Source organism: Drosophila grimshawi, unplaced genomic scaffold (genome assembly GCF_018153295.1).
Source record: "Drosophila grimshawi isolate 15287-2541.00 unplaced genomic scaffold, ASM1815329v1 contig_1369, whole genome shotgun sequence".
NCBI lineage: Eukaryota > Metazoa > Arthropoda > Insecta > Diptera > Drosophilidae > Drosophila > Drosophila grimshawi.
In genome coordinates this window covers 5417468-5443957 of record NW_025062891.1, presented here as the reverse complement: position 1 = coordinate 5443957, position 26490 = coordinate 5417468, and the positions used below count along the sequence as shown (strand labels likewise).

Sequence of the window (26490 nt, the reverse complement as noted above, 5' to 3'; positions counted from 1 at the left end):
CCTGTTAAAACTACAGAACTATAGAACACGCGATTGAAAAATCCAAATTCGGTGCTAATAATGCGGCGCTAAATTTTCAAACACTTCAGAGAGTAACATCAGAGCGACAATATGGAATTGCGCATAATACCATTAATATTAATGGCCACGTTGGCCAGTCTCAGCTTTAGCCAGAGTGATGGTAAGTCCACAAATTGCCTGAAATTGGCCGACCCGTCTAAAAGTGCGTTCCGCAGCCCAAACTACCTGTAAGAATGGACTGGGACGCGTGCTCTATGAACGCCTACCCAATCAGCAATTGCAGGGTTACGACGACGATGTGGTCCGGGATACGGCACCACCATTCCGAGTGCTGGAGAAGTGTCAGGATCTGTGCCTGCGCGATCGCACCGGCACTAATAATCTAGTACGCACTTGCACAAGCTTCGACTTTCAGCCGGGTAGCCGGATCACCTCGTTCGGGGGCACCTCTGAATACGAGGAGTCACTGTGTTATCTGACCTCGGAGCAGGCCGGACCTGAGGGTATTGGCAGTTTGATGCTGGTGCCCAATAGCGTTCATTTTAACGAGATCTGTCTGACATGTGAGTGTGTGGGTGTTGACACCATCTCGAACAGCCACCTAAATTACTCTTTTAACTGCAGCTAGCCGCCCGGAGCGGGAGTGTCCCAGTCGACGTTATGTATTTGAGAGGCATCCGCGCAAGAAACTCAAGTTGCCCATCAGCGACATCAAGGAGGTGAGTGAGGTGTGGGATATAGAGAAGTAATTGCCCATGCTCAGAATCTACTGTGATTGCCTTGTAGATATTACACTACTCTGTTGCAAGTGCGTATAATAAAGATGAGCGATAGCACTTAACTAGCAGAAGGAGAAATTTCTGTGCTGTTAACAAACGTAGTTGAAGTTAGTCAGAGATTTCTAAAAATTTCATTTCTAATATCTTCTCAAGTTTGTATATGTATACAGATTCTTATGACACTAATTTGATAAATCAATCATAGATGTTGCAAGTGATTGAGAACACCATTTTTTATATGAAGGCTTTCAAATAGCATGCACAGGTTAAACCTTAATGCGCTCATAATTGAAAAACTAAACAATTTTAGAGATGCTTAATTAGATATAACTATACTTCATAATATTTGAATTGCTTAATTGCCTATTCAGATAACCGCCGCCAATCGCTCGGACTGTGAGGACAAATGTCTGAACGAGTTCTCATTTGTATGCCGATCTGCTAACTTTGATTCCACCATGCGCTCCTGTACACTGAGCCGATTTACTCGACGCACGCATCCAGAACTCATGGAGGACGACCCCAATTCTGATTATCTTGAGAATACGTGCTTAAACGGCAAGCTATAAAGCAACCAAGCTCAAAAATGACTAGCAGCTCTAATAAAATGTTCTCTATTCTCCGATCCACAGCTGAAAGACGCTGCGATGGTCTTGCTGTCTTTGTCAAGGAGGAGAACAAGCGCCTGGGCGGCCCCTTTGAAGTGGACATCTTTAATAATATGACGCTAGAGGAGTGCCAGACGATGTGCTTGCGTGCCGAAAAGTAAACATCAATGATTATATTTTGATCGGTACTTTGGTCTAATCGCAAACATTACAGATACTTTTGCCGTTCGGTGGAGTTTGATGATCAAAGCAAACAGTGCATACTCTCGGAGGAGGATTCTATTTCGCAGAAGGATGACATTAGCATCAGCTCGAGTCCGACACATCATTTTTATGATCTAGTATGCCTCGATAATCGTAAGTGGCTACTGCAAGTTAGCGTCTACCTCAATTGCAGTGCATCCAGACGTGGACAGACTTGGACAGACGTGGACTAGACTAGACCAGCACAGACTCGATGAGCCAAGCAACAGAGGCAGACAGCGCGTTAAGTGCGCCATTAAACGCTGACCACTCAACCACTGAAGAGGAGGACAGTGAGACTGAGACTGAGACTGAGACTGCTCGACATAACGACATAGAGATTGCTATAAATGTGTGTGCAAAGTGCAACGTGCATCTTGCATCTTGCAACGGTTGCTTCTGCCATTTCCACTACATCTATGTTATGCCATTTTCTGTTTGCTGTATTCCCGTTGCAGAACGAGCCAACGATTATCCAGATAACTCTGTTACCTCGCACCTCTTTTCAAGTGGCCGTCGGCCAGATACAGCATTCCAGCGTTACCGCAACTCACGATTAGGCGGTGAGTTTCACTCAGAAATCACGGGACGTTCTCTCAGCGAGTGCCTGGACGAGTGCCTGCGCCAGACGAGCTTCCAGTGCAGGTGCGTTCTACACTTTTATTTCTTGTTTTTATTGTTTGTCTCCATACCCTTGCAGAGAGTACAATAATATTGTAAGGAGTTGGGCAATAATTGTAGGCATATTCTTGAAAGTGATTGTCTGCCTGCCTGTCAAAACTTTTAATTGTTTTTTATTAGCATTAGTCGGAAAAGCATTAATTTTGCTTCAATCACTTTGGAAAAATACTTCAATTACAAAAAGCTTAGAATATTTAGTAGCTGACTTAGAAACAATTGGTTGAAAACTTAAATATTTGAAATGGCTAGTTGTACTGTCTGCAAGGGTATCTAGACTTCGTCAACCCGAAGGTAACTGTTCCTTTTTGGTTTCGTTTTTGTGCCAACCCACTCTGATCTGTTTTGATCTGTTCTGCTTTGTATTGTGCTGTGTTTTACGAATCGTGCAACAAATTGCAGGTCTGCGGTTTATAGCGATCGCTTTCGTACTTGTCGCCTCAGTCGGTACAATCAAAAGGATGGCATGCGCATTATCTACGATGCTGATTATGATTACTACGAGAATCTAATGTGTAAGTGGCGGCAATAACTGCGGGTGATAATAAAGTAGTTGGTAGTCTTTCCATCTACTCCACACTCACTGTCTTTCTCGGCTCATTGGCTGCTGTCTTGCAGTAAACGTTGTGGGCGGCGCCGATGGCGATACAAGCCATGGAGGCCATGGTGGGAGCGATGGCAAGCGACCTAGTGATCAGTCTGGCAGCAACTGGAGACAGCCTAACAAGCAAGACGATCGCTATGATCGTCCGGGGTCAACTGGTGGTTCTAATATGGGCGGTTCCAACTCTGGCATTGGCGCTCATGGTGGTACAAGTGGCAATAGGTTGCCTCCTGGCGATGGTATTGATTACAATAGGCCATACGATCGCTATCCGGACTTTGCTGCCAACGAATATGGTAATTAATTTAGATTAGTTCATTTATATATTTTTTTTTACTATTTTCAATATATAACAGATCGCTACCCGAATGGCGATCGTGATCGTGATCGTGAGCGTGATAGGGATCGTGATCGTGATCGTGATCGTTATCCACCTGATCGCTATGCTGGTGGCGGCTCTCGTTATCCTGGCCCTGGTCCTGGTGGCAGCGATGGCATGGGATATGGTCGACCCTATGATCGCTATCCAGAAGACTATGGTAAGTTGACAATCTCGTGCCCCATTAAAAACAATTAATATCACCCGCCATTTGAAATCACTGCTCGATACTGACAACTAATTGACTAACCCTAACGCATCACGATAACCTCTTAGATCGGTATCCTGTGGGTGCAGGTGGTGAGAGAGATCGAGATCGTGAGCGCTACCCCGAACGCTATCCACCCGATCGTTATGGAGACAGACGCTATCCGGATAGGGAACGGGATCCAGATCGTGACCGTGATCGTGACCGAGATCGTGATCGTGACCGTGATCGGTTGCCTTATCGCCCATTGCCTTATCCGGCCATCAATGATAATACATTGCCCAGCGATCTGCCCCACACTCGACCCTTTCCCAGCGACGACGATGTGCCCTATAGACCCTACGGATATGGCGGTGGCGGCCGTTACGGTGACAATCGCTATAACAGTCGTTATCCGCCACGCTATCCTCCTAGCCGTGATCCTGTGGGTGGTTATACTGGCCGTGATGCGCCCGACAGCATATTCCCGGACAGGCGCTATCGCCCCTCCTCCATGGATGGGCCGCGCTATCCCTATGCACCCGACTCACGTGCCCCGCCCGGACGCTATGATGATATTGTACACAGTGCGAGACGTCCTGAACCGGATTCGGCCAAACGATATCCACCCGCTCCACTGGCGCCTACTGGCAGCGCCACCAAGTATGCCTCGACCCCGAATCGGTTTCCGGTAGGTAGTGATCGGTATCCCATTGACATCTACAAATACGGTAATCGCCTCGGTCCCAGTGATATTGGCAGACGCCCCGGTAAGTAGCACACACACACACACACCATATAATCAACTAAAAGTCTAATACGACTACCATTCAATGTGATTATCAGCTAAAGAATATGATTCATCTGCCGTAAGAAAGTTTTGCAATATAGGACATTGGTTTCATATTGCTGATCGTCCCCAGATGTGAGATACATAAGAAGATATGCAATTAATAGGTGCTAAATCCTTATTTTTTAATAATATTGCAGAGTTTTAATAAAGAAAATTGAGCTTGAGTATAAATGATAAAAATACTATAATTTATTTCTTATGACTTTCAATATATTTCAGTTTTGGAAAGTTATACAAATTTCAAATTGCTTACCAGTCGCATTCGATCAGTATAGATATATAATATACGTAAAGCTTACTGATTAGCTGCTGTTCAAGTTCAAAAGAGCACTTCCAGATATTTACCAGAAGCTGCAGTGAAAGCTTTTATTTCTGCATTCAAAAGTGAATTATTTTCATTAGCAAAGCTTTTATATTTTACTGCAGTATATTTGAATTAGTTGCATACTTTAAGTACCTCGATCTAAGAGGCAACGTGATCAGCAGAATAATTTTAGGATTGCATTTAATACTAAATAAATGAATATTAATAATTTTCATTAATTAGGATTAGATCGTCCGCCGTCCTACTATGACTATGATTATGAGGAGCGCTATGGCGATCGTTTTGCACCGGGACATTACGATCGAGAGTACGATAGTCCGCCGAGTCGGCGACCCGGTGGCTCATATGGACGCTATGACACGCCCTTTAATCGGCCCTACGGCGGTGGAGGTGGCAGCTTAGATGATCGTCCGTTACCCCTACCCGGATTGGGCCATTCACATCCACCCACCCCGTACGGTGGCGGTGGCGGTGGTGGTGGTGGTGCTCATATAGGAGTTGGTGTTGCAGGCGCTGGACCGCCTCGACCACCCATCACACGTTGCGAGGAAAGTGACAACTTCAAGCAGATTGCAGCCAGACACAAAATGCGCCGTAATTTCGTAAGACGCGCGTTGATTGTCCCAAGTCTGATACAGTGCGAACGGGAATGCATCGAGAGTCGGGACTTTGTGTGCCGTAGCTTTAACTACAGGTTTGTATATGTATAAGCAAATATAAGCTGATGCGCTAAGCTAAGCGATAAGTGCTGGGTGCAGGTGTGGCTACAACAAAATTGCAATTGCACATTCAATTTGGCAGAGATACCGCCTCCAGCTACGATGACCGGGACCGCGATCGTGATCGAGAACGTGGGGACCGTGAGTCGCCCAACTGTGAGCTGAGCGACAGAGATTCGCGAGAGTTGGACATACACGATCCGGGCACATTTGATGCCTCCAACTATGACTTCTATGAGCGCAGCATTGGACGCAGCGATGGCGAGTGCATGGATGGTAAACACTTATCTCAATACAAACAGCCTCTGGCGTTCTCAATTGGACGTTGACTAATTGCAAAAAATTTGCAGTTACGCAGACGTGCAATGAGGAAGGCATGGAATTTACCATTCGCACACCTGAGGGCTTTCTCGGACGCATCTACACATATGGCTTCTACGATCGCTGCTTCTTCCGCGGCAATGGGGGCACAGTCAATGTACTGAGGATAAGCGGACCCCAGGGTTATCCGGACTGTGGCACACAGCGCGTAAGCAACTAAACGGCAAATGCAACTGCGATCACATTGATCACATTGTCGACCATCTGATCTTATCTTACAGTACGGCGACACGCTAACTAATATTGTGGTGGTGCAGTTTTCGGACAACGTACAAACGAGTCGCGATAAGCGTTACAATCTCACTTGCATCTTTCGAGGCCCCGGCGAGGCGGTAGTCAGTTCTGGCTACATTGGCGCGGGGTAAGCGAATTAAATTGATTGTCATCGTTATCTGCTGATTGCTAAAGTTTGATTTCTTTTTGTTTTTGTTTTTAAATAGCTCGGGCAGTCCCATACCCATCGAGTATTTGCCGGCAGAGAACACGCTTAGCTCCAAGGTGCGCTTGAGTATTCTTTATCAGGGCAGACCCACAACTACAATTGCTGTTGGCGATCCGTTGACATTCCGCCTGGAGGCACAGGATGGCTATAATCATGTAACAGACATTTTTGCCACCAATGTGGTGGCCAGAGATCCCTACTCTGGACGCAGCATACAGCTCATAGATCGTTTTGGGTACATATATTTATATATTCCAGCTCAATTCTCTCTCTTGACTAATGTCCCTATTTAGCTGCCCTGTCGATCCTTACGTATTCCCAGAGCTAGACAAGCTACGCGATGGCGACACCTTGGAGGCACGCTTCAATGCCTTCAAAATACCTGAGTCTAATTTCTTAGTGTTTGAGGCAACTGTGCGCTCCTGCAGGGAGGGATGCCAGCCAGCCTATTGTCCGGGTCCTGCAGGTCGGCAGGAGCCCTCCTTTGGCCGCAAACGACGTAGCTTGGATCTAAGCGAAATACCAGAGCCACAAGCACTTGAAACCGTAAATCCACTGGACACTGAGGAGATTACTGTGGTGAATAGCACCACAGTCAGTGCTACACTGGGTGGTGCACAGTTCAATGCCACAGAAGAAATCGACAAGCCCAAGGAATCTGAAGAGCCAGAGCAAGTCCGCGAAATGATTGAGGTGCGTGAGAAGCAGTTACTTAAGCTTATAACTATAATATATGTGTTAGACTAAAGTTGGCCAAAATGCAATAAGTGAGAACGTTGTCTGTCTGCCTATTGAAAACGTCTATCTGCTTATAACTCAAGGCTATAAGTTGATGGAGAATTGTTAAGCTAACAAATTAAATTGTTAAGCTGCAGCGTCCGATATCTTAATGTTTTGATTTTAACTAAGATATTGACTTCTTCTAGGTTTTTGAGACGCGAGAGGAAATTGAAAAGGAATCGTATCCACGCAAACTAGTTGCACCTGTGGAAACAGTTTGCATGACGCCGGCCGAATATCATGGCTTGATCACAGCTATAATACTGCTAATGATCTTGCTCTTTAGCATAACGCTAGTTGCCGGAATGGGATACAGGTGAGCTAATGAGCTGATTAGCATGCATATCAAAGGTGGCTCAATCGAAATTCCACTTTGTAGACGCTACTGGAAGTCCATATCGAAGAATCGTTTAGTCGATCGCAACTCGCCCATACATTCGTTGGGACGCTCGCACTCCTCGATACGCACCCACGAGCGCTTCACCGAAATCGGTCACATGCCCAATGGAACTGTTGGTGGTGGTGGAGGTACCAATCAGAGTACATCAAATCGCGCCTCAAACGCTTTTCGCACCAACATGTCCATGTTTGGCGGCTCATTACACAAGACTTTTGCCACAGGGTAAGCAGATATCTGTTGCCCACTTGATCTAAACCAGTCCACTTATTTAAAGACTGTCTTCATTTCTCTCTCTCTCTCTCTCTGTTCCTATCTCTCACGTGTTCTCCCTTCTTTTAACTCTTTGCAGCAATCTGGCACGCATGTGCCAGCTGCCGGTCATAAATCCCATTCGCTCGAGCGGCAACACCAATCACCAGTTTGAGGATCCAAGTGAGCCCATCTACACTGATCCATCTTTGTTTGAGCGCTCCAGGTAAATAGCTTAATTACTTTATTGTAATTATAATCTTTATATTCGGTTATGCAATCCCCAGGAATCCCAAGGCCATAAGAATCGTTCGCAATTGTAAATATTTCGAAACTTCCTTTAATTGAACTATATTTGTGTTAACATATCTATAATTATCATCTAAAAAAGCAACGACGCCTTAAAAGCAACGAATAACATATACACCACTCGAGTAAAAATCAAAAGACATTTGGGTTACTTTATTTCTCATTCGAAAACAACTCATTTTAACAAGATACATTTTTTTAAGAATTAAAAACTTAATGATTATAAATAAGTGCAAATAAATAAGTGCTATATTTAATATTCAAAAGTTTTGAACATCAGAAGACTGCAGTAAAATATACCGATTGTGATTTCCGCACATTACTTTATTTTACATTTAATGGTACATTTAAGATTTGCTTTGATATTCTGATATTATAGAGGCCTGCAAGTGCAGAGATGCACTTTATTGCAAATGCCATCACGTCCGCCTGCTATTTGACACCTAGTTGTGCACCAATCGCCCTCGAGCTGGCAAACGCCTTCAAAAGTCGGGATCTTATCCGCAACTTAGCCAAAAATAAATGAAAGCACAATTTAATCAATATTAATGTATGACTCTTAATCTGTATGACTTACATGCACAAACTTGTGCTAACCAGATTAACAAAACAGCGATACGCAAGTATTTCATGTTGATATGCACAGCTTTCAACAGACAGCCACAGACTGAGGAGCGTCTCAGGTTCCGTTCCAGCTGTGAGCTGTGGCATGTGTTGTTGATAAGGCTTATCAGTCCACTAAATAAGACCGCTCATTGATCACGAAACGAGCATGATCCGACTTACATACATCCAAATTAGATTGCCCCGAATTGTTGGGTATATTAGATTAATGTTCTTGCATGTTTTTCTCTTTTTATTCTCTTAACATAGATCGCTGCGAAGTCTGACCATGGTGGCAGAATCCGAAGATAATCAAGAGGTCTAAGCATATGCACAAGGAAATTTGCTCGTCTTCTTGTGATTAGTTGTAAATACCCAAAGCGTACTATTCAACAAAGCCAGCCCAATAAAGATGGATACATCGGAACAATCTGGTTAACATATGGATATATACTTATACGTAGGGCCAGCAATATGCGCCCGTTAATTTGCTTAAGGTCCTGCACCTGCATTCAGTTACCTCTGGCATAAATATGTTTGAGGCTCAATACCTATATTGATATCAATTAGAAGTAAGCCTTAAAATCGAACAAATCTATTAATATTAACAGCATAATGAAGCAAACAAAAATACATAGCAAAACATATGCAAAATGTCAAACACAAATATTTCCATACAACTAAGATATATGTTAAATGCAATAAAAATCAAATTTATCCATACAAAACTTCAACACTTTTTTGACTTAAAGTTGATATGTTTAGATGATTGCGGGAGATCTGAAATTTTTAAAATCCAATTCTGTTCTTAAACCTATTTTTGTTTGTGTAATAAAAAGATTATTATTTTTCTTATTTATATTTTAAAAAGCTTAGGGCATTCAACGTATTGCAATTTTGACGTTTGCAGAGTAGAAGAAAGATTGTAACTTGAGGAAACTCAGAATAAAGGGAACGTGACTGCTTCAAGTTATGCTCAAAGGTTTATGTAAGAGCCCTTTTTTGTGATTTAAATAATATATGTATATATATTCGTTATTATGACCAAAATCAACATGGTTTTTCTGCGTCTAGCCGAAAATTCGTGCCGCTTTTAGCCAAAAACTGTGAACGTGTTAAAACACATCAAGCTCGAAATATTTCTATGCGTAATTCTCGCCTACGTGTAAATATTAAAAACTAAAATAAACAATTACTAAGAACTGTTTAGCGATCGTCAATGACACTTACAAGATGCAGTTAAATGAATGGTTTTTAGTTTGCTACCCAATCAATAATACTAAGTTTATTGGCTAATAGCCATATCAATTATATAGATTTCTTGCACAGCCTTACCAGCTGGCATTTTACCTACCAAGGCATGCAGTTTTTTTTATCAGTCCATATGGGTTTTTTATCTGGCTGCATGGAAGCATTTGGCTTAATCATTGAACGATTCTTGTTCCGGCATCTGCAACAGAACAACCGCATCGATCACGTCCACAACTAAAACAAAAATTACTCATGATCAAAACGATGAGAGCGTCATCAAGTGTGGCTGCAACGGAAGCTGGCTGAGAGCGCTTATTGCCATCTTGCTCTGGGCCATCATGCAGTAGCTTCTTACGGCTTCTCTTCCGGTCTTGTGGAGCACGTGGTTGGCAGAGATATTTTTTCAGCGGTTATTGTTTTTGTTTATATTTTAGCAGCGTCGTAGCGACTGCAAGTGCGACTGCGGCAACTACTTCATTTCTTAGACGTACATAAATCACGCATCAGCACAATTGGCATTTCAGTTATGCAACATTGTTGAATCGCTTAGTGCATTTAAGCGCAGCGAGCCCCACTCCAAGCCACAAGTTAGAAACGAAACGCGAGCGCGGTCGCAACAAAAGGACGTCCGCAAACTGGGCATCGGAATAGCCAAGCATAGTGATTGACCAATGCACGTCTATATAAAGTGAAAACAAATCAAATTCAGTGTTGAAATTCAATATACATATATTACAATATATATTTGTTATTTGAGTGATTTTTAAGTGGGGCTTTAACATGACGAACTGCATCTGGCTGCTGGCCATTATGGTGGCGGTAAACGCGCGTTCCCTACAAGTGCCACATGGTTATAGTGGTGGTCTTCCCCCAACTCATCTACCCAATCCATACTACGTACAGCCCTACCCTGCACCAGCACCCTATATACCATATAGCTACAAGCAACGACCTTTCATCTATAGTCCACCGGGAAGTTACTTCGATAGCTCGTATGGCGTTCGTAGGCCACTACCTGGAGGTGGTGACCCTGTTGCTGTGGACTATGTAGGTTTATATAAAAAAAAAAAACATTTAATTGTTCTCAAACTTGATAAGTTATTTCCTTTTCAAAGAATAATCGCTGCTCTAGGAATTACGTGGGCATCAAACCGCACCCGGATCAGCAGGAATATTATTATGTTTGTCGGCCGAACTGTGTGATCTTTAGCAAGTGTCCCAATCTGGAAGTAAGCAAAATTCAAAGCTTGGTTCCATATGGAATACTTACACGATTCATTCACAGAAATTTAACCCAAGGAGCGGACATTGCGTGCAACGCGTTCGTCCTGATTATCCACCTATTTGCCATAAGGAAGGCCGCTTTCCCTACCACCACGATTGCAGGATCTACTATAAGTGTGACAAGGATCTGATGCCTTGTCTGTACGGTTGTCCCACTGGCACCATATTCTCCCCGATCGAGAGCAAATGTATTCCTGGCGATGAATGTCCTTCGACGGAAATCTCCGACAGCGGCAGCTACGTACCCGAGAATTGTGAGCTTAAGTTTCCAGAGTGCACAGATGAAGGGTCCTTCAGATCACCTAATGATTGCACCTTGTACTACACCTGCAAGCTGCAGTCCAGTGGAAACTATTTGCAGACGCGCTTCAAGTAAGTAGTATATAAAGAAAAATCATACTATAACTCAACTGTTTATATTGCGCATCTGTAGATGTCCTGCCAACACAAGCTATGATCAGGGTCGTAAAGTCTGTCGGCCACACCATGAAGTTGATTGTGGTGCTTATTTGCGAATTTCCGGTATGACCTATGCTCCAGTGGCTCCGTATTATCCATATGTCTCCGAAGCACAGTTCGACACAGAGACCGTGGACAAGAAGCAAGAGCAACCAGAGGGCAGCGTCAATATTGTAATACTACCCACAACGCCCGCAACAACAGTTGCGCCCCCACTTACGACAACATACAAATATCCTAGCTATCCATCATATCCATATTACCCAACGTATCCCCTCTATAACAATTACAATCAGAACAATGAAGACCCAGCAACACGCAGCCTTGTTGAAGCAAATCCAGAACAAGAATCGTCTGTTAAAATAGTCATCTTACCGACAACAGGCAAACCAACAACCGAACCCTATACTCAGAAATATAAGTACTTAAAGTACGCCGATTCGACCACAATTTGAACCGAAGATCCTACACCAGTAGAAAGCTCTTCTGGAGTTCGATTAATGAAGATTAGTTGAATACCACCCCCTGTCACAAAAACAACTGAGGCAGCAACAACCTCTACGACAACAACTCCCAAGCGATCGACAATCGCAACGACGACGACTACGAAGCTGACAACAACAATCGTCAAAGACAACCACTCCTAAGCGAACAGCTACCACTAGTACTACTACGAGAACGACGCCCACGACAACAACACCAATAACTCCAAAGCCAACTACAACCAAAACGACAACAACTCCCAAGCCGACAACAATTCCCAAGTTAGCATCATCCACAACGACAACAACGCCCAGGACAAGAACACCAACAACAACAACTCCCAAGCCAACAACAACTCCCAAGCCAACAACAACTCCCAAGCCTACAACAACTCCCAAGCCTACAACAACTCCCAAGCCAACAACAACCCCCAAGCCAACAACAACTCCCAAGCCTACAACAACTCCCAAGCCAAAAACATCTCCCAAGCCAACAAAAACTACAAAGCCAAAAAAAACCACAACGACCACAACGCCCAGGCCAACGACGCCAACAACTCCCAAGCCAACAACAACGACAACACCTACACAGCAAACACCAACGACAACAATTATCACTACAGCGCCCACAACAACAACAACTACAATAACTACAGCCAGGTCAACACCAACTTCCAAGCCAACGACAACGACAACAAGAACAACTCCAGGCCCAACAACTACACCGACAACAACAACAGTCACAACAACTGCACCGAAGCCAACAACAACAAGTAAACCGAGTACAACAACAAGTACAACAGCAGCAACTTCGAGACCAATGACTACAACCACAGCATCAGAGCCCACAACAACTCAGATAATAACAACAACTCCAAAACCAACGACTACTCGGACAACAACTTTAAGAGCTTCAACTAATCTGCCAACAAGTACACCAACAACTACCCCGACAACAATTCCAACATCAACGGCAAGACAACAACCCCAACAACAAAGACTCCGACAACAATAGCTCAAAAAATCTTCGCACCGACAACAACAACAACACCGAAACCAACAACTCCCACTACAACTTCAGTAGCCACTACCACTCCCACTCCAACGACAACAACAACTCCCACTTCAACGACAGGAAGTACGACCCAGCTAACAACAACAATGGCAACCACAACCACAGCCCCTGGTCAGAACAACACCACAAAAGTACTACCTTGCGGTAGAGAAGGTAAGTCCTTTGAATCATAAAATAGATATAAAATACTTGTAGTACTTTCCAACTGCTTACACCATATTTAACACTCAACCACACCCAACCACCTGCCTTACAGATACAAACACACTAGTCCCATGCATACCACAACAACAACAACAACAAAAGAACAACAGCTCAACAGCATCACCAACAATAAGCACACAGAACCCGATTCACAATTTGCCACAAACACATTGATTGGAAACCATTTGTTCAGGGAAAGTGATCCAGAATCCTTGCCACTGTCCCAAAGTTTAGTTTCCAGCGAGAAAGACTAAGGATGGGACCAGGAAGCGCTTATCGATAGCTCAACAGTAAAATTACAACACTAATCCACCCAGAAACCCTGACAATACAAGTATCCAGATCCTGCCACTGTCCCAAACTGTTCCAGCGAGAATAGTCTCGACTACGTGAACGATGAGTCCGCTCCGGGTGCGCACCAGGAAGCGCTTATCGATAGCTCAACAGTAAAATTGACAACAGCTAATCCGCTCCAGAAACCCTCGACAATGACAAGTGATCCAGCATCCTTGCCACTGTCCCAAAGTTTAGCTTCCAGCGAGAATAGTCTCGACTACGTGAACGATGAGCCCGCTCCGGATGCGGACCAGGAAGCGCTTATCGATAGCTCAACAGTAAAATTGACAACAGCTAATCCGCTCCAGAAACCCTCGACAATGTCCACGTTGGCAGCGACGCAAATATTACAAAAGCTATTCAAGGTAATATCCACAACAGAAGCGCCTGCTCCAAGAGTAACCTTTGCCGAAATGGCCAAGCACAATCTGGCAAAATCGAAGACATTTATAGCGGAATCCCTGCGTCAGTCCATCAGGCAGTTGGCATCAAATAATACGCTTGAGCATACAGATAAAGAAATAGTTTCCAAGTCACAAAATGCTACTGAAGACTCTCAAGAATCTGAATACTACGATAGCGAGTATGATACCGATGAGCTAGATAATGTTATTGATGATAATAATGATAAGCTCAAAAATGCCAGCGTATCAGTTGAAAACTCAACGATTAGCACAACAACAAAAATGTCACTAAATGATTCCACAACAACAATCAGATCAGTTCAGAGTGCAATAAATGTGGAACATGTCACTGCCAATCTTAAGGATCTTTTAGAGACCAGCTCCAGCGTGCCTGTGGCGGCTGTAGTGAATGCAACAATCTCCAACAAAAATACGACCAGCGATTCGGATTACTCCGATAATTATACGGATTCCGATTATGCCAATGATGAGCCCGCTTCAGATGAAGAGTCAATTACTATTCCGGATATTAGTGCGCAGAAAAACTCGCTTATCAATCTGCTTAAGCAGAAACTAATCTTGCCAAGCAGTACATTGGCGCCCATTTCAGTGACACCCAGCTTAAATGGTAACTTCAAAGATTCCGCTAATGTGAATAATGAGCACGTTGTTGAAGAAACCACCACAGCTAAAGATCTAAGCAAGCACAAAAACGAGTTAATTAATCTGCTAAAGCAGAAGCTGAGGACAACAACTACCTCAACGCCAAAAACCACGACTACCAACTTAATAATCAACTCCAAGGATGTCGCATTTGTGCCCGTTGCTGCTAATGAAATTGCCAGCTCACAAACTAAAGACTCGAGGGGATTATTAATCAACCTGCTGCGACAGAAGCTGACTAGAATGGCGCTGGTCAAAAAGGCCACAGAGCTAATGGCAAGAAGCACAACCTTGGCCCCCATTACAAGAGTGGTGAGCAGCACGGCGCAGACCACAACGACCGCCAGTTCAATTGCAGACGGTAGCAACAATTCGGAATATTATGATGATGAAGATTACGACTATGTAAACGATGCGGAGAGCTTAGGCACAGAAGCGACTATTAATCAGGAAACACTTAGGTCACCGAAAGGTGGCGTTGGGGCAACAGCTAAACGGCACTCGACACACCCATCACAAAGCCTAACTTTACTGAAGGCAAGCCAAGTCAAGAGTCCGAATGTAAGCAGATTTGTCTCCCATGTCGGCAATGAGTTAACGAGCGAAACCAACATGAATCAAGTAATTGAAAGCCTTGCATTAAAGACTGACATCCCAGCTCTGCCCATACCTCAATTTCTCACCCAATCTGGCAATGAGGTTAGCGGGGGATCAAAGCATAAATCAAAAAGCGAGCCAGTCACCAAAACAACACTTAGACAAATACGCACAATAAATACACTTAAAGAAAAACAGAACAAAGAACAACAGAAGCAGAAGCCACTGCAGCATCACAACAGCACTGTTAAACCAAAAACAACAACGACAACAACAAGAACAACAACAGCAAAAACAACACAGGTAACCCCAGCAGCCATACGCCAAGAGATCCTCACGGTGAACAGAAGGACGTGGCTGCTGGAATCACAACAACAAACCATACACCTAGCACCAATTCAAGCCCCCCCAGTGACTCATGCGAATCGTTCATTATTATTAGAGCATACCACAGTCGACTACACGACAGAGAAGGTGCCTAAGCTCATACTGAAGGTCTATGAGCCCATCGATGTGAAGGTCGTCTTCTGTCCAAGATCCTGCAATGAAGACCACGATCACAAATATGGTAAGATAATATAACAATATAATCAGATAACCAAACAGAATTCTCCAACATAATATATAACACACGTTTTGCAGACCCAGCTGATAATTCTAAGTCGAATTGTACAACAGGTTGTGATACGCCCAACCCTAAAACCCATCACAGTATAGATTTATGGTGGAAGCCACTTCAGCTCAGCGACACCGCTGGTTTCCAGACGATAACATAAGTAAATTATAGTTGCCCGAAGCGGCTCTTAACATGGCTATACAACATTAACTACACATTAAACACTAACAATGTGCGTATAAGGTATATATGTAATCGTGTACACTTTAATAAACATTATAAATAAATTACAACTGGTTGTTTGTCTCTGTAAAACATTAGGCATACTAGGTATACGATTACCTTAGCATTACTCACAAATCCCTTTAAAATATTTTAACTTAATATCAAATTAAAAAGTTAATCAATATATTGTATATGACTAGCACATATGGAAAGTGTGAAACAAACAACTTTACAAATGCTATGGTGGGATTTCAGCCAAACAAAAAAATAAACACGATTAAAGCGCGCAACTTAAAACTAGTTATTAAATATAATGAATAATTATAAATTAATATGTATATATACAATTATGCACAAAGTACTCTTGTAATACTAAACGATCGTGCTAATCGTCAAAAAAGAGTATTTCCAATATTCGTTTCTGAACGTTTTTTCGCCGATCCTTGTTCATCTTCAGGAGCTCAGTGGTGACCAGTTCGCCCAGTAAATGCTCTGATGAACGCTGTATGCTGGGAGGATTTGGTGGCGTTTGGAATTTTCCAAAGTTGGAAGCATGCGAAGTGCCTGCCTGTTGCGGCAGCTGCTGATAGAGCTGAAAAAGGAAGTCCGTATTTGATGGAAACATGTTTGGATGTGGTTGTTGCTGCTGCTGTTGTTGTTGGTGCTGTTGCTGTTGTTGCTGCTGCTGCTGTTGCTGATTATTGTTATTGTTAGTGCTGTTGTTATTGGCGATGCTGCCATTTGTTGCGTTGCGCTGCATATTGATCGAATTATTGAAGTGATTATCATGCTGTAGCATTGTTTGTGCCTCCATTAAATCGTTGCTATTGTCATCAGAGTCATCATCGCTATCCTGACCAAAATGGCCATTTGGATTTGATAAACTACCGCCATTGCTTGAATGTTGGGCATGGCCATTTGAGTTGAGTTGGACACGTGGTTTCTTCGTGTGATAGTTGCTTGACGTCGAGGAATGTAAATCGTCGCTGCTCTTATGATTATTATATGCGTGCGTCGGCACCTGTAAATTGCTGGCAGTCATCGCTACACTGGATGAGGAATGTACGGTCGGTGCCTGTTGGCCCGTTGTTGGCGTCGACAGCTCTTCTGGCGCACCGAGGCCTGGCAGTGGCGATGATAGCGGCGATTTCATTGAGGAAGACGTTGAAGTAAGGCCGCCGGTGCTGCCGGCACTATTCTGAGCACCGTTTACCACCTGATTGTCGCGATACGGTTCCTGGTAGCCCTGCGATGAGTCGGCTATAACCGCGGCCACTGCCGCCGCCTGTTGCTGCTGCATTTGTGACTGGGAGATGTGCTGGAGCTGCTGCGACGCCACTGCCGCAGCGAAATTTTGAAATATCTCTGCCTCAATCTTGACCTGACCATTAACATTCTCCAGCGCTGAGGCAGCAGCGGTGCTCAATGCATTCATAGTGTGCTGTTGATCTCCCGGCGGCTGCTGATGCTGATGGTAATGATGATTGGGGGCAGTAACAGCGAAATGTGACATATTCTTATGCGAGCTATTCGACTTGGAGTCCACATTGTACTCGCTGTAATTGGAGCTGTTTGCCGACTGCGGCGAGGTCAAGAAGTTTGGCACATTGCGGTAGGACTTGCGCGGCTGTATATGTTGGTCCAAGAATTTCATTTTCTCCAAATACGGACGGGAGAGGTGCTCGTAGACAGGCGGATCACCCTGTTTGCGCTGTGACACATAGCGCTCGCGTAAATATTTCCAGCGCTTCTTACACGTTTCCACTGTAAAGGAAAGCACATCATTGTTGTCCAGCTTCTCAATTAGTAAGTGGAAAGCTTACCGTCTGTGCGCAGCTTGAGCGCAATGAGCTGCCAGGCCTCGTCCTTGGTTTCGTACTTGCCTCCGCTGGCGCTGCCGTTTAGATAATACTTCTGGCGATTGAAGATCACGCCATGCTGAGCTACTTCATCAATTAGTTGCTCATCCATCATGTTGCACATAAATTACGTGAAAAAAATCACGAATTTTCTTCTTGTTGTTTGCTCCAGTAGTTTCGGCGATTAGCGGTGAGAGCAGTGTTGAGTTACTATCGCAACTATCGCCTGCTATCGTTGCTTGTATTTTTAGGCAATTTTTGTTGGTATTTTTAAAAAATGAATTTTTGGTTATTTATAACCAAATCGGCGGTCACACTGCCAGTCGTCCAAATTCTTTGGACTTTCGACAAGAAGTTATTGGTGTCAAGTGCGCAATAACTAAACATTTTTTAAAAGAAATCGACACTAACAGACTGTTTTTTTATGAAATTTTAAAGTGTAACCAGAAATGACTGAATAAATGTGCGCTGAATGTAACGAGAGCTTGTAAATGAAATTGTGATATTTTGATAATTATTGCTTTTGATTGAATAACGGAAAATAAATAAACATAATAAATATTAGTTTAGCTGGTGAACATGTTCAAGCTAGCACAGAAATTGCTGCCGCGGCAGCGAGTTCTCCAACGTTCCGCCGTTGTGCGTCGCTTGATTTCGACGAGCGACGAGGTAAAATCTGTAGACACAATTGGCGGCCTGCCGACAGAGATAGTCAATGAGCAGAAACTAAAAAAGACAACCAGGTTTGTAATTACCTGTTTTATTCGAATATCAAAACTTGCTTGTGTTTACATTACTATTTTAGCTTAACTCTCCAAGGGTGGGGTGGGTTGGTGTGGGGCAATGGATGAGAAAGTCTGCGGTCACGTAGGCCACACAAACAGCTGTTGCTACTGCAACACAGATTCTCATGTCATTTCATTTCATTGTTTGTTGTTTTTTTTTTCTTCTTTTATTTCGTTTTAGAACATTATCTACACTACAAAATCATTCGGTGCCAATTGCTGCTCGCGTCACAGTTTCAAAAGATGAAAGCCGCGACTTTATGGCTGTTTTTCCTGGTGAGCTGCGACCTGTGATTTCTTTGTTTTTGTTTTTTTTTTAATTAGCATGATAATACTAAACTGAACGCATATATATATATTTATTGTCGATATTTTTAGACGTGGTGCGCGACCTGACAAACGCAACAAAAGCATACAATTGCAGGGATGCCGCTAAATGGTTTGCCCAGGTCTTGCAATACAATGTTCCGCGTGGCAAGAAGAATCGCGGCATCTTAACGGTGCTCACCTATAAGAATCTGGTGCCAGCTGACCAACTCACACCGGAGAACATTAAACTAGCCCAGTATTTGGGCTGGTGTGTGGAAATGGTGAGATTCAAACTAATCCCATTTGTATGAGAACAATAGCTTACGACTTTCTCTTGTTGCAGCTCCAGAGTTTCTTTATTATATCGGACGATGTTATGGACAACAGCACTACACGACGCGGTCAAAAGTGCTGGCACATGGTAGAAAATGTGGGCCTGAATGCCATTAATGATGCCCTAATGATTGAGAATGCCATGTACGCCATACTCAAGCAGCACTTTAGTCATTTGGATTGTTATGTTGCGCTCATGGAACTCTTCCACGAGATAACATACATAACAACCTGTGGGCAGTCGCTGGACTTACTCAATTCAAACAAAAGCGTTTCGGAGTTCAGCATGGACAACTACAAGGCAATTGTGGAAAATAAAACTGCCTACTACTCCTTTTACCTGCCCTTTGCCATTGCAATGCATTTAGCCGGGTAAAAAATTGTGGTTAAAATTCTTTCGAAAGTTAAATAATACAAACTCTTTATTCTTTTACAGGTACAAAGATCCCGAGGCATTTAGACAGTCCAAGACCATACTGCTTGAAATGGGTAACTTTTTCCAGGTTCAAGACGACTTCCTCGATTGCTTCGGCAATCCCGAGGTAACTGGCAAAATCGGCACTGATATACAGGACAACAAGTGCTCTTGGCTCGCTGTGGTTGCCATGCAGCGTGCCAATGCTGAGCAAAAGCAAATTATGATAGATTGCTATGGACAAACTGGTAAGTGCCAGCCTTCATTCAGGTGTACAACGGATTTTAATACTATTATTTGTTAATTATTGTTATAGATCCGCTTAAAGTGGAGCGAGTTAAGGAGCTGTATAAAGAACTCAGCCTGCCCTCGACATATGCCATTTTTGAGGAGGAATCGTATAATATGATCAAAACGCACATACAGCAAACATCTCGTGGTGTGCCACATCAGACCTTTTTGCAAATACTTAACAAAATCTATCAACGGGACTCGTAAATTTAACAAATTTTCATTTACTACTAACATATTGTAGACTAGTTCTAAGCCAGATTGTGTGCATGTTTTGGTGTGTTCGAAAACAATAATAGAAATTTTGTACTGTGCTGAAAGCGCTGGTTTTCTTTTAATCAATCATCATCTGTAAAGTCGAAGGGTGCAAAAATCTTTCGAAATTCTTCCACATTGGCAACTTCTTCGTCCCTCTCGAGCAGACAATCCTTCCAGTTTACTTTCTCATCGCAATTTAACAAGTTTTCGGAACAAAATACATCTCTGGAAACATAATAAAATGTTATAAAAAGTTCAAATCGGAAAATCCTGCAACTCACCTTGCAAAGTGCAGCGGAAAATGTTTCATTTGTCGCGTTATTAATGTGCTTTCGTCGGGCAACTCGGCTACAAAGTATGGACCCATTTCTGGCAGCATTTGCGGTGAAGTTAAAACGGGAACCGTCTCAAATTCCAAGTTAAACTCTTCGGCTTTGTCCTACAATCAATTGATATGCAAATGTAAAATGGTATATACATAAAATAAACATCAAGCTTACCTCAAAACTGTGTTTTATCTTCCAAGAGTAGCCTTCCTCAAAAGCCATAACATCTATAGTAAGGTGAGGAGACTTATAATGACGCTCGGTAAAGCACACAACTTGTCCCAGTGTCTTGAAGAGCTTCTTCAATGCCGCTTTAAATTTGTCTAGCTCCTCCCATTCTTCCGTACTCAATTGAGCTGTGCAAGGCATGTGCTTTGTGGATAATATTAGGACATGGTGGCTATTAATGGGTCCCTTTGCCAATGCCATATAAAATCGCTCTCCTATCGCGATAATGAGATGCTTTTCCACCTTAGGCGACGATAAGCAGAACCAACAATCGTCTGAAACAGAACATCATAAATATTTATCAAAGATCAAAGAAGTCCATTTATAAAGCTAACCCTGATCAATCTGCATTATTCTGGGCCGCTTATCTTGATTTCTGCCGTCACCGCGCCTTTTGCGATTGCCGCTGGAATCCATGTCAAAAAAGTACTGTCGGCTTTCAGACTATAAAGTAAAGGAGACTGTTATCAATTATAAAATTCGTTATTTGTAGCCATTTTACCGTCTCATTCTTGCTGAAGGTACCACCCATATCTAGGCCGATAAAAGGGCAGGGTATTTCATTTGTTGTCTTTTGCACTAGATCCAGCAGACGCGCCTTATCCACTGGCTTCAGACTAAGCGCATAAATGTATTTTGACTTTTCAAGATTGCCAACATCTGCCAGCGATATAAATCGTGTGCACAGCTCAAACTGAGTGGTCTCATCTTTGGGTATGCGAAACGGTGGACACTCGAAGTAGGTGCCATTGATGGCACAGAAATGATAACGCGGCTTAATCTCGCGGCAAAGGAACGATATTAATTTGGAAGCTTTTTCCTATATAGAGAAATAATGATAATAAGTATTTGAAGAATCAGTAAACTATAATTTATAGTGGCCTCTTACGTTCTCTTTCTCCAGCAGAGCGTAGGGCCATTGGGAAGTTAACAACACATCCACTCCTCGGTAGTCTGTGGCACAATTCTTCGAGACCAGACAGGAATTGCGCACGGCCTGCACATCGGCTTTGGTAAACTCGTGCTCCCCGCCAACACTTCCAGCTGCTTCTATGCCACTCAAATAGGCAATTTTGACACCGCTGGTCAGCGTATAAACACCACGCTTGCCCAGATACGTTAGATTTGTGCAGACTTCTCCCTCCACCAAATTCGCGAAGAACTTCTTGTCCTCCTCCTTGTTGGGTCCCAGTATGTACGTGGGTACAGTAACTGTGTAACACAAGTATTTATGTTAACGAAACGCTTAAATAAATTAATTAGTGCTTACTATGCTTGAATCCATTTTTATATGCAATAAGTTCTTCGTTTTGCTTATCCGCGCCAAAAAAGTCGCCGACACAGCACAGAATTTCAAATGGTCCCGCTTTCTTGTTGACTTGCTCTACTCTGCTAAACAGTTGCTTGAAACGACCGCGCACATCACCCACAACCAATCTGCAATTGAATTGAAGCGCCTCATTAATTAAATGTAAACGTTTTGTTTATAGTTATCTACATTTTCGCAGTGGCGTCCATTAAATTGTCTGCTTCTTTTTGATATGAAGACCGCGGCGAAAACAGCTGTTTAATTTGCAGCGACAAACTCTGTTAACTGCGAACAGAACCATAACAACGCGCATCATTCGAAAATGTAAAGAGTTCTGTTAAGTGCAGGATGTAAACAGAGTGTGTGTGTGATTAGGAATTGGCACTTAATTCTTTGGAGTTTAGCTTAAGCTAATTGGGTAAATCATTAACATGTGCAGGTATTTTCCAATTGTCACCTTGAAAACATGAACCACATGAATCTCATAAAATTCACTAAACCATTTGACCGGGGTAATTGTAGTGCCTCATAAATTACTGTTTAATTGACCAAGTGATAAATTCTGTTAGAATTGAAAACAGATATGTGTTTAATAAAACATAATATTTTTTTTGATGTCAACGCTCCAAAATATAGTATTAGATTTGACATTGGCCCAAAATAGCATCCGATTGCAACAATGAACCTGGCGAAGTTATTTGTTCTGCGTGGCTGGCGCTATTAACTAGCTGACTTTTAGTCTTTTCAATCATATACTACTGAATGGGGCATATAAAAACGTTTGTTTGTCCAAGCCATATTATCAGTTTACTTGGACCACATCAGCAAGACGCATACAGCATGGCGACTAGTCACAATTTAGTAGCTTTTCTTCTGTTAGGATTTGTATTTAGCCCATTTGTTATTGGCCAGACAATTGACTGTCAAAGACCTCCACAGCTTGTGGTAAGTAAACAATTAACATTTAAAAAAAAAACTTTCTATTACAAGTTGAAATATAAAAAAGGATCCTTCACTTTGTTGCCGGGATGGTGGTCGAGATCAAAACGCTGAGAAATGTGCTGAGCGAATAATGAGAACAGCAAACGGGCAGCCAAATGTTGCACCACCTTCCTTAGATGCGGCTACTGTGAGTATTTAATACTCTTTACTATTTATTCATATATATATCCCTACTAATAAGATATCATTGTCAGTGCGTGGCTGAGTGCATTCTAACCACCGCACAATACAAACAGCACCCGACAACTCTCAACTTGGATGTCATACGTAAAGACTTAGCCATGAAATTCTCGAATGACTCGGCATATGTGGAAGCGATGACATCTGCGTTTGCTAAATGTGAGCCGCAGTCTCAGCGCAGATTAGCGGCAATTCAGCAACTAAATCCGCAGCAACCCAAGTGCAGTCCTTTTGCGGCTATTGTACTCGGCTGCACCTTCATGGAATACTTCAAGAATTGTCCAGCGGATCGTTGGACTCAAAGTGCCGAGTGTGAGCTGGCCAAGACTTATGTCACGCAATGCGGTTTGGGTGCTTAACTGTTGTTGTTTAATTGTTTTAAGTTCACAAGTTACTTTTCAAAAAGCACTAACCGTTTTAAGTGTGTACATAATAAAGTTTTTACATTTTATTAATCGAAACGTGCGTTATCGATAACAGCAGTGCAGCCCTGACCTGCAACAGCACTATCTGTCATTGGCTGACTTGTATGAGTGTGCGTGCGTAACTTTGACTGTGCGCGGCCGCGTCATTTTAAATACTTCTTAATTGTTGTAATAAAGTCAGATTTATGGCTTTTGGAGGACAGATAGACGAATTTCGCGCCTGGGCGACCGGCCTATGTTGCTCGCCCAGCGATCTGCCCAACGAGGACGCACTCAAATCGTATGTTGCTGCAAAAAGCCTCCCCTCAAATGTCAACCACAAGCGGCTTTCGATTGTATTTGTTATTTTTTTTTAGCATATTTAAGTCGCGCCAGCTGCCTCTGTTTGTGCAACTCCAGTCGCGCCTCCATCCGCGCCAGCATGTGCAGGAGGTGCGCGAGAATCTACTCATTGCACAGGTGACGCTGCACAAGGATAAAGTGTTGGCTGTATGTCAACGCAGTTTTCTGCCTCGCCCAATGCAGATCCATTTGAAAATGCTGGAACTGAAGAAGGAAAAGGAGCAGGCAGAACTGGGCCTGTCCGAGGCCAAGAAGGAGTTTGATAACTTGGCCGCAACCATAAAGTCGAAAAGTAAGAGCACTAAATGCATATCAGATTTGTTCAACATCTAATATGCCCCACTCTTTAAATCCCAGATATTCAAATAATCAGCGCAAAGCACAAAAAGCAATTACACCAATCACGAACCCATGTGCTCCAACTAAAATTGGACTCCCTTAACAAAACGTACGAGCAGGAGCTGGAAAACAAGGCTCAAATCCTAGCCGCAAAGCCCGTCAGTCTGAATAGGAAGAATTTCAGCGAGAAACTGGCCATGGAGCAGGCTCAAAAGGAGCTGGAAAACTTTTACAACATCTGCAATGCAGAAGGCAACAACACCCATCAGCTGGCCGAGGCCAAACAGCGTCTGTGGTCGCAAATGCGCCAAACATTTGCCAATACGCCCAATGTGCTGCTCTTCAATGCCATTCTAAAGACCAAAGAGGAGCAACTGCAGCATGTTATGCAGCTGAATAAAAGAACACCTACGCTGGATGCAACAAATAGTGTGGCGCTCTCTAAACCCCCAATGAGTGCCTTCGAAGTTAAGCTGTTGAAGACCAGGGGCGATCTATTGGGTCTGGTGTCCAAGTATGTAAGCGCCCGAGACGAGGTGTCGCAGCAAGAAGAGCGTTTCGCCTCGATCTATGACAGCTTTGTGGACGATCTGCTGAAGAGTGTAGGCAACTTCAATTACAATAATTGTACCGACGCGGACGACAGCAACAATATCGAAGAGATCGTCTCCGACTTCATGATGCAGTATAATAAGCACAATTTTAATCAAGCACGCAATGATTTTCTCGCCGAACAGATTGAGCAGCTGCGCGTGGAGCAGGAAGCGGGTGCCAAGCACCTCGAACAACATGAGTTACTATTGGGTTCCATTAAGCAGATGTACAGTGAAATAAACACGTCCGTTAATCGCATACAGCACGATATGCTACAGTTGTCGCAAATCAAAGAGAAAATTCTCTATTCCAAGAATATGCTGAAAAATATGCTGGACGAAATGCAGGCTACGTCACAGCATCAGAATGCCAAATCGCATTTGCGCAGTACCAAACTGAAGGTCGGCAATATGTCGTTTTTGGGAATGGAGAGCTTCAATCCGGCGAATGACAGCGTTCTTTCAAGCACCAAGCTGGACATTGATCCCAGCCTCAATGACACCGTAATGCGTCGCAGTTTCGACAATACAACACTAATGCCCAGTGGCCTCAACTCCACCGCTGTGATGTCAACTGGCACAGGCTACACACATCCCTGTCATCTCATGGAGCTGAACACATTTGCCGAAGTCTCGTTCGAAAAGTTCTACTGCATGCCGCGTGAATGGTATGCCTATTTTTTTTTGGCTTTCTATATGCATCTGGTATCTATAGTTATGTTTGTATCTAGTGCCTTTTTGCTGTCAGCCAATCCGCTTATCGTAGAGTCGCAGGAGCTGGCATCCACTATGCAACTGGCGCCGGGCTATCTGCTAACACCCCATGGCGCCCTGCAGGAAGTACGTAAACGAATTTTGTGGGCGTCGGCAATTGCCGCACACACGACTGATTTGAAATTGAATTTGGAGCCGTTAATTGGTAAGCTCAAAGCCGGCTCTGACCCTGTGGACATTTTTGTTTCATTTCCGACTGCACCCCACAGTTGATCCGCACGATTTGAAGCTAAAGGCACGGCGACAACACGAGGAAATCATTCAGATACTGCACAACATTGAGGCATTGGGCACCAAGACGCAACATCAATTGCAGCGGCTCAAGCGCATCTTTCGTTTCATTACTGAGAATCCGCTTCGCAAATATGTGCCGCCCACAAAATTGTTTAACAATGCCAACTTTGCCGTCTACGAATCGGAGTTTAATCTGTATTATCGCATCGCCACAGCCGGCGGATCGATTAAGGCGTAAAATAGGTTCTAAACAAGCAGTAATAATAATAACGTCATTGTTTTCCTGTAAACTGTATTTTAAAATGAAGTGTAACTTTTTGTCTTTTTACATA

The 26490-nt window shown here is 43.3% G+C and overlaps 8 protein-coding genes across 9 annotated transcripts; 5 read left to right on the top strand and 3 right to left on the bottom strand.

Annotated features, from left to right (window-relative positions):
- Positions 1–132: 132 nt before the first annotated feature.
- On the top strand, positions 133–9179 carry LOC6560477. Its single transcript, XM_043216469.1, has 22 exons — positions 133–181; positions 237–584; positions 646–740; positions 1172–1358; positions 1433–1565; positions 1623–1765; positions 2110–2296; positions 2732–2844; positions 2948–3229; positions 3290–3472; positions 3589–4269; positions 4900–5371; positions 5479–5672; positions 5747–5925; positions 5999–6138; positions 6218–6454; positions 6513–6912; positions 7146–7315; positions 7379–7621; positions 7749–7874; positions 7936–7967; positions 8831–9179. Exons 1-22 carry the CDS (start codon positions 142–144, stop codon positions 8845–8847), a joined length of 4602 nt encoding a protein of 1533 aa, XP_043072404.1. The 5' UTR covers positions 133–141; the 3' UTR covers positions 8848–9179.
- On the bottom strand, positions 8261–8613 carry LOC116805018. Its single transcript, XM_032734673.1, has 2 exons — positions 8535–8613; positions 8261–8464 (listed from the first exon to the last, which is right to left on the bottom strand). The coding sequence occupies exons 1-2, from the start codon at positions 8587–8589 to the stop codon at positions 8331–8333; spliced, it is 189 nt and encodes a 62-aa protein (XP_032590564.1). The 5' UTR covers positions 8590–8613; the 3' UTR covers positions 8261–8330.
- Positions 9180–10425: 1246 nt separating the features above from the next.
- On the top strand, positions 10426–16221 carry LOC6559970 (mucin-5AC). The gene is given in 11 exon segments (XM_043214281.1): positions 10426–10858; positions 10927–11040; positions 11097–11467; positions 11529–11984; positions 12017–12045; positions 12210–12775; positions 12824–13007; positions 13010–13264; positions 13418–13550; positions 13680–15883; positions 15958–16221. Coding segments are annotated over 11 exon segments (4713 nt in total). The 5' UTR covers positions 10426–10591; the 3' UTR covers positions 16092–16221.
- On the bottom strand, positions 16176–18357 carry LOC6559969 (probable serine/threonine-protein kinase dyrk1). Its single transcript, XM_001987496.2, has 2 exons — positions 17980–18357; positions 16176–17920 (listed from the first exon to the last, which is right to left on the bottom strand). Exons 1-2 carry the CDS (start codon positions 18137–18139, stop codon positions 16542–16544), a joined length of 1539 nt encoding a protein of 512 aa, XP_001987532.2. The 5' UTR covers positions 18140–18357; the 3' UTR covers positions 16176–16541.
- On the top strand, positions 18334–20468 carry LOC6559968 (farnesyl pyrophosphate synthase). The gene is made up of 6 exons (XM_001987495.2): positions 18334–18758; positions 18982–19076; positions 19179–19390; positions 19453–19814; positions 19879–20105; positions 20174–20468. The coding sequence occupies exons 1-6, from the start codon at positions 18595–18597 to the stop codon at positions 20353–20355; spliced, it is 1242 nt and encodes a 413-aa protein (XP_001987531.1). The 5' UTR covers positions 18334–18594; the 3' UTR covers positions 20356–20468.
- Positions 20208–22575, bottom strand: LOC6561183 (CWF19-like protein 1 homolog). The gene is made up of 8 exons (XM_001987494.3): positions 22459–22575; positions 22231–22397; positions 21850–22172; positions 21463–21780; positions 21296–21404; positions 20907–21235; positions 20688–20845; positions 20208–20631 (listed from the first exon to the last, which is right to left on the bottom strand). The coding sequence occupies exons 1-8, from the start codon at positions 22476–22478 to the stop codon at positions 20487–20489; spliced, it is 1569 nt and encodes a 522-aa protein (XP_001987530.1). The 5' UTR covers positions 22479–22575; the 3' UTR covers positions 20208–20486.
- Positions 22576–23109: 534 nt separating this feature from the next.
- LOC6561182 lies at positions 23110–23810 on the top strand. Its single transcript, XM_001987493.1, has 3 exons — positions 23110–23214; positions 23276–23398; positions 23466–23810. The coding sequence occupies exons 1-3, from the start codon at positions 23110–23112 to the stop codon at positions 23808–23810; spliced, it is 573 nt and encodes a 190-aa protein (XP_001987529.1).
- A 153-nt stretch (positions 23811–23963) lies between these two features.
- Positions 23964–26486, top strand: LOC6561181 (augmin complex subunit dgt5). 2 transcript variants are annotated; one of them, XM_001987492.2, is made up of 5 exons: positions 23964–24156; positions 24233–24510; positions 24576–25818; positions 25882–26069; positions 26134–26486. In XM_001987492.2, the coding sequence occupies exons 1-5, from the start codon at positions 24062–24064 to the stop codon at positions 26394–26396; spliced, it is 2067 nt and encodes a 688-aa protein (XP_001987528.1). In that variant the 5' UTR covers positions 23964–24061; the 3' UTR covers positions 26397–26486. The 2 variants fall into 2 exon arrangements, with proteins under 2 accessions (XP_001987528.1, XP_032590299.1); XM_032734408.1 differs by having other exon boundaries at positions 23967–24156; positions 24576–26069.
- The last annotated feature ends 4 nt before the right edge of the window (positions 26487–26490 follow it).

Bases quoted from the DNA above. Each gene is read 5' to 3' on its own strand.
- LOC6561181 (XM_032734408.1), top strand. From the start codon at position 24,062: ATGGCTTTTGGAGGACAGATAGACGAATTTCGCGCCTGGGCGACCGGC. The intron at 24,157-24,232 runs GTATGTTGCTGC...ATTTTTTTTTAG, and splicing joins AACGAGGACGCACTCAAATC to CATATTTAAGTCGCGCCAGC. The intron at 24,511-24,575 runs GTAAGAGCACTA...TTTAAATCCCAG, and splicing joins CGCAACCATAAAGTCGAAAA to ATATTCAAATAATCAGCGCA.
- LOC6559969 (XM_001987496.2), bottom strand. From the start codon at position 18,139: ATGTGCAACATGATGGATGAGCAACTAATTGATGAAGTAGCTCAGCAT. The intron at 17,921-17,979 runs GTAAGCTTTCCA...TTTCCTTTACAG, and splicing joins GCTCAAGCTGCGCACAGACG to TGGAAACGTGTAAGAAGCGC.
- LOC6559968 (XM_001987495.2), top strand. From the start codon at position 18,595: ATGTTCAAGCTAGCACAGAAATTGCTGCCGCGGCAGCGAGTTCTCCAA. The intron at 18,759-18,981 runs GTTTGTAATTAC...ATTTCGTTTTAG, and splicing joins AAACTAAAAAAGACAACCAG to AACATTATCTACACTACAAA. The intron at 19,391-19,452 runs GTGAGATTCAAA...CTCTTGTTGCAG, and splicing joins TGGGCTGGTGTGTGGAAATG to CTCCAGAGTTTCTTTATTAT.
- LOC6560477 (XM_043216469.1), top strand. From the start codon at position 142: ATGGCCACGTTGGCCAGTCTCAGCTTTAGCCAGAGTGATG. The intron at 585-645 runs GTGAGTGTGTGG...TTTTAACTGCAG, and splicing joins TAACGAGATCTGTCTGACAT to CTAGCCGCCCGGAGCGGGAG. The intron at 1,359-1,432 runs GCAAGCTATAAA...TCCGATCCACAG, and splicing joins TGAGAATACGTGCTTAAACG to CTGAAAGACGCTGCGATGGT.
- LOC6561183 (XM_001987494.3), bottom strand. From the start codon at position 22,478: ATGGACGCCACTGCGAAAAT. The intron at 22,398-22,458 runs GTAGATAACTAT...ATTCAATTGCAG, and splicing joins ATGGACGCCACTGCGAAAAT to ATTGGTTGTGGGTGATGTGC. The intron at 21,781-21,849 runs GTAAGAGGCCAC...TTCTCTATATAG, and splicing joins CTCTGCTGGAGAAAGAGAAC to GAAAAAGCTTCCAAATTAAT.
- LOC116805018 (XM_032734673.1), bottom strand. From the start codon at position 8,589: ATGAAATACTTGCGTATCGCTGTTTTGTTAATCTGGTTAGCACAAGTT. The intron at 8,465-8,534 runs GTAAGTCATACA...TTTTTGGCTAAG, and splicing joins GTTAGCACAAGTTTGTGCAT to TTGCGGATAAGATCCCGACT.
- LOC6561182 (XM_001987493.1), top strand. From the start codon at position 23,110: ATGGCGACTAGTCACAATTTAGTAGCTTTTCTTCTGTTAGGATTTGTA. The intron at 23,215-23,275 runs GTAAGTAAACAA...AATATAAAAAAG, and splicing joins AAAGACCTCCACAGCTTGTG to GATCCTTCACTTTGTTGCCG. The intron at 23,399-23,465 runs GTGAGTATTTAA...TATCATTGTCAG, and splicing joins CTTCCTTAGATGCGGCTACT to TGCGTGGCTGAGTGCATTCT.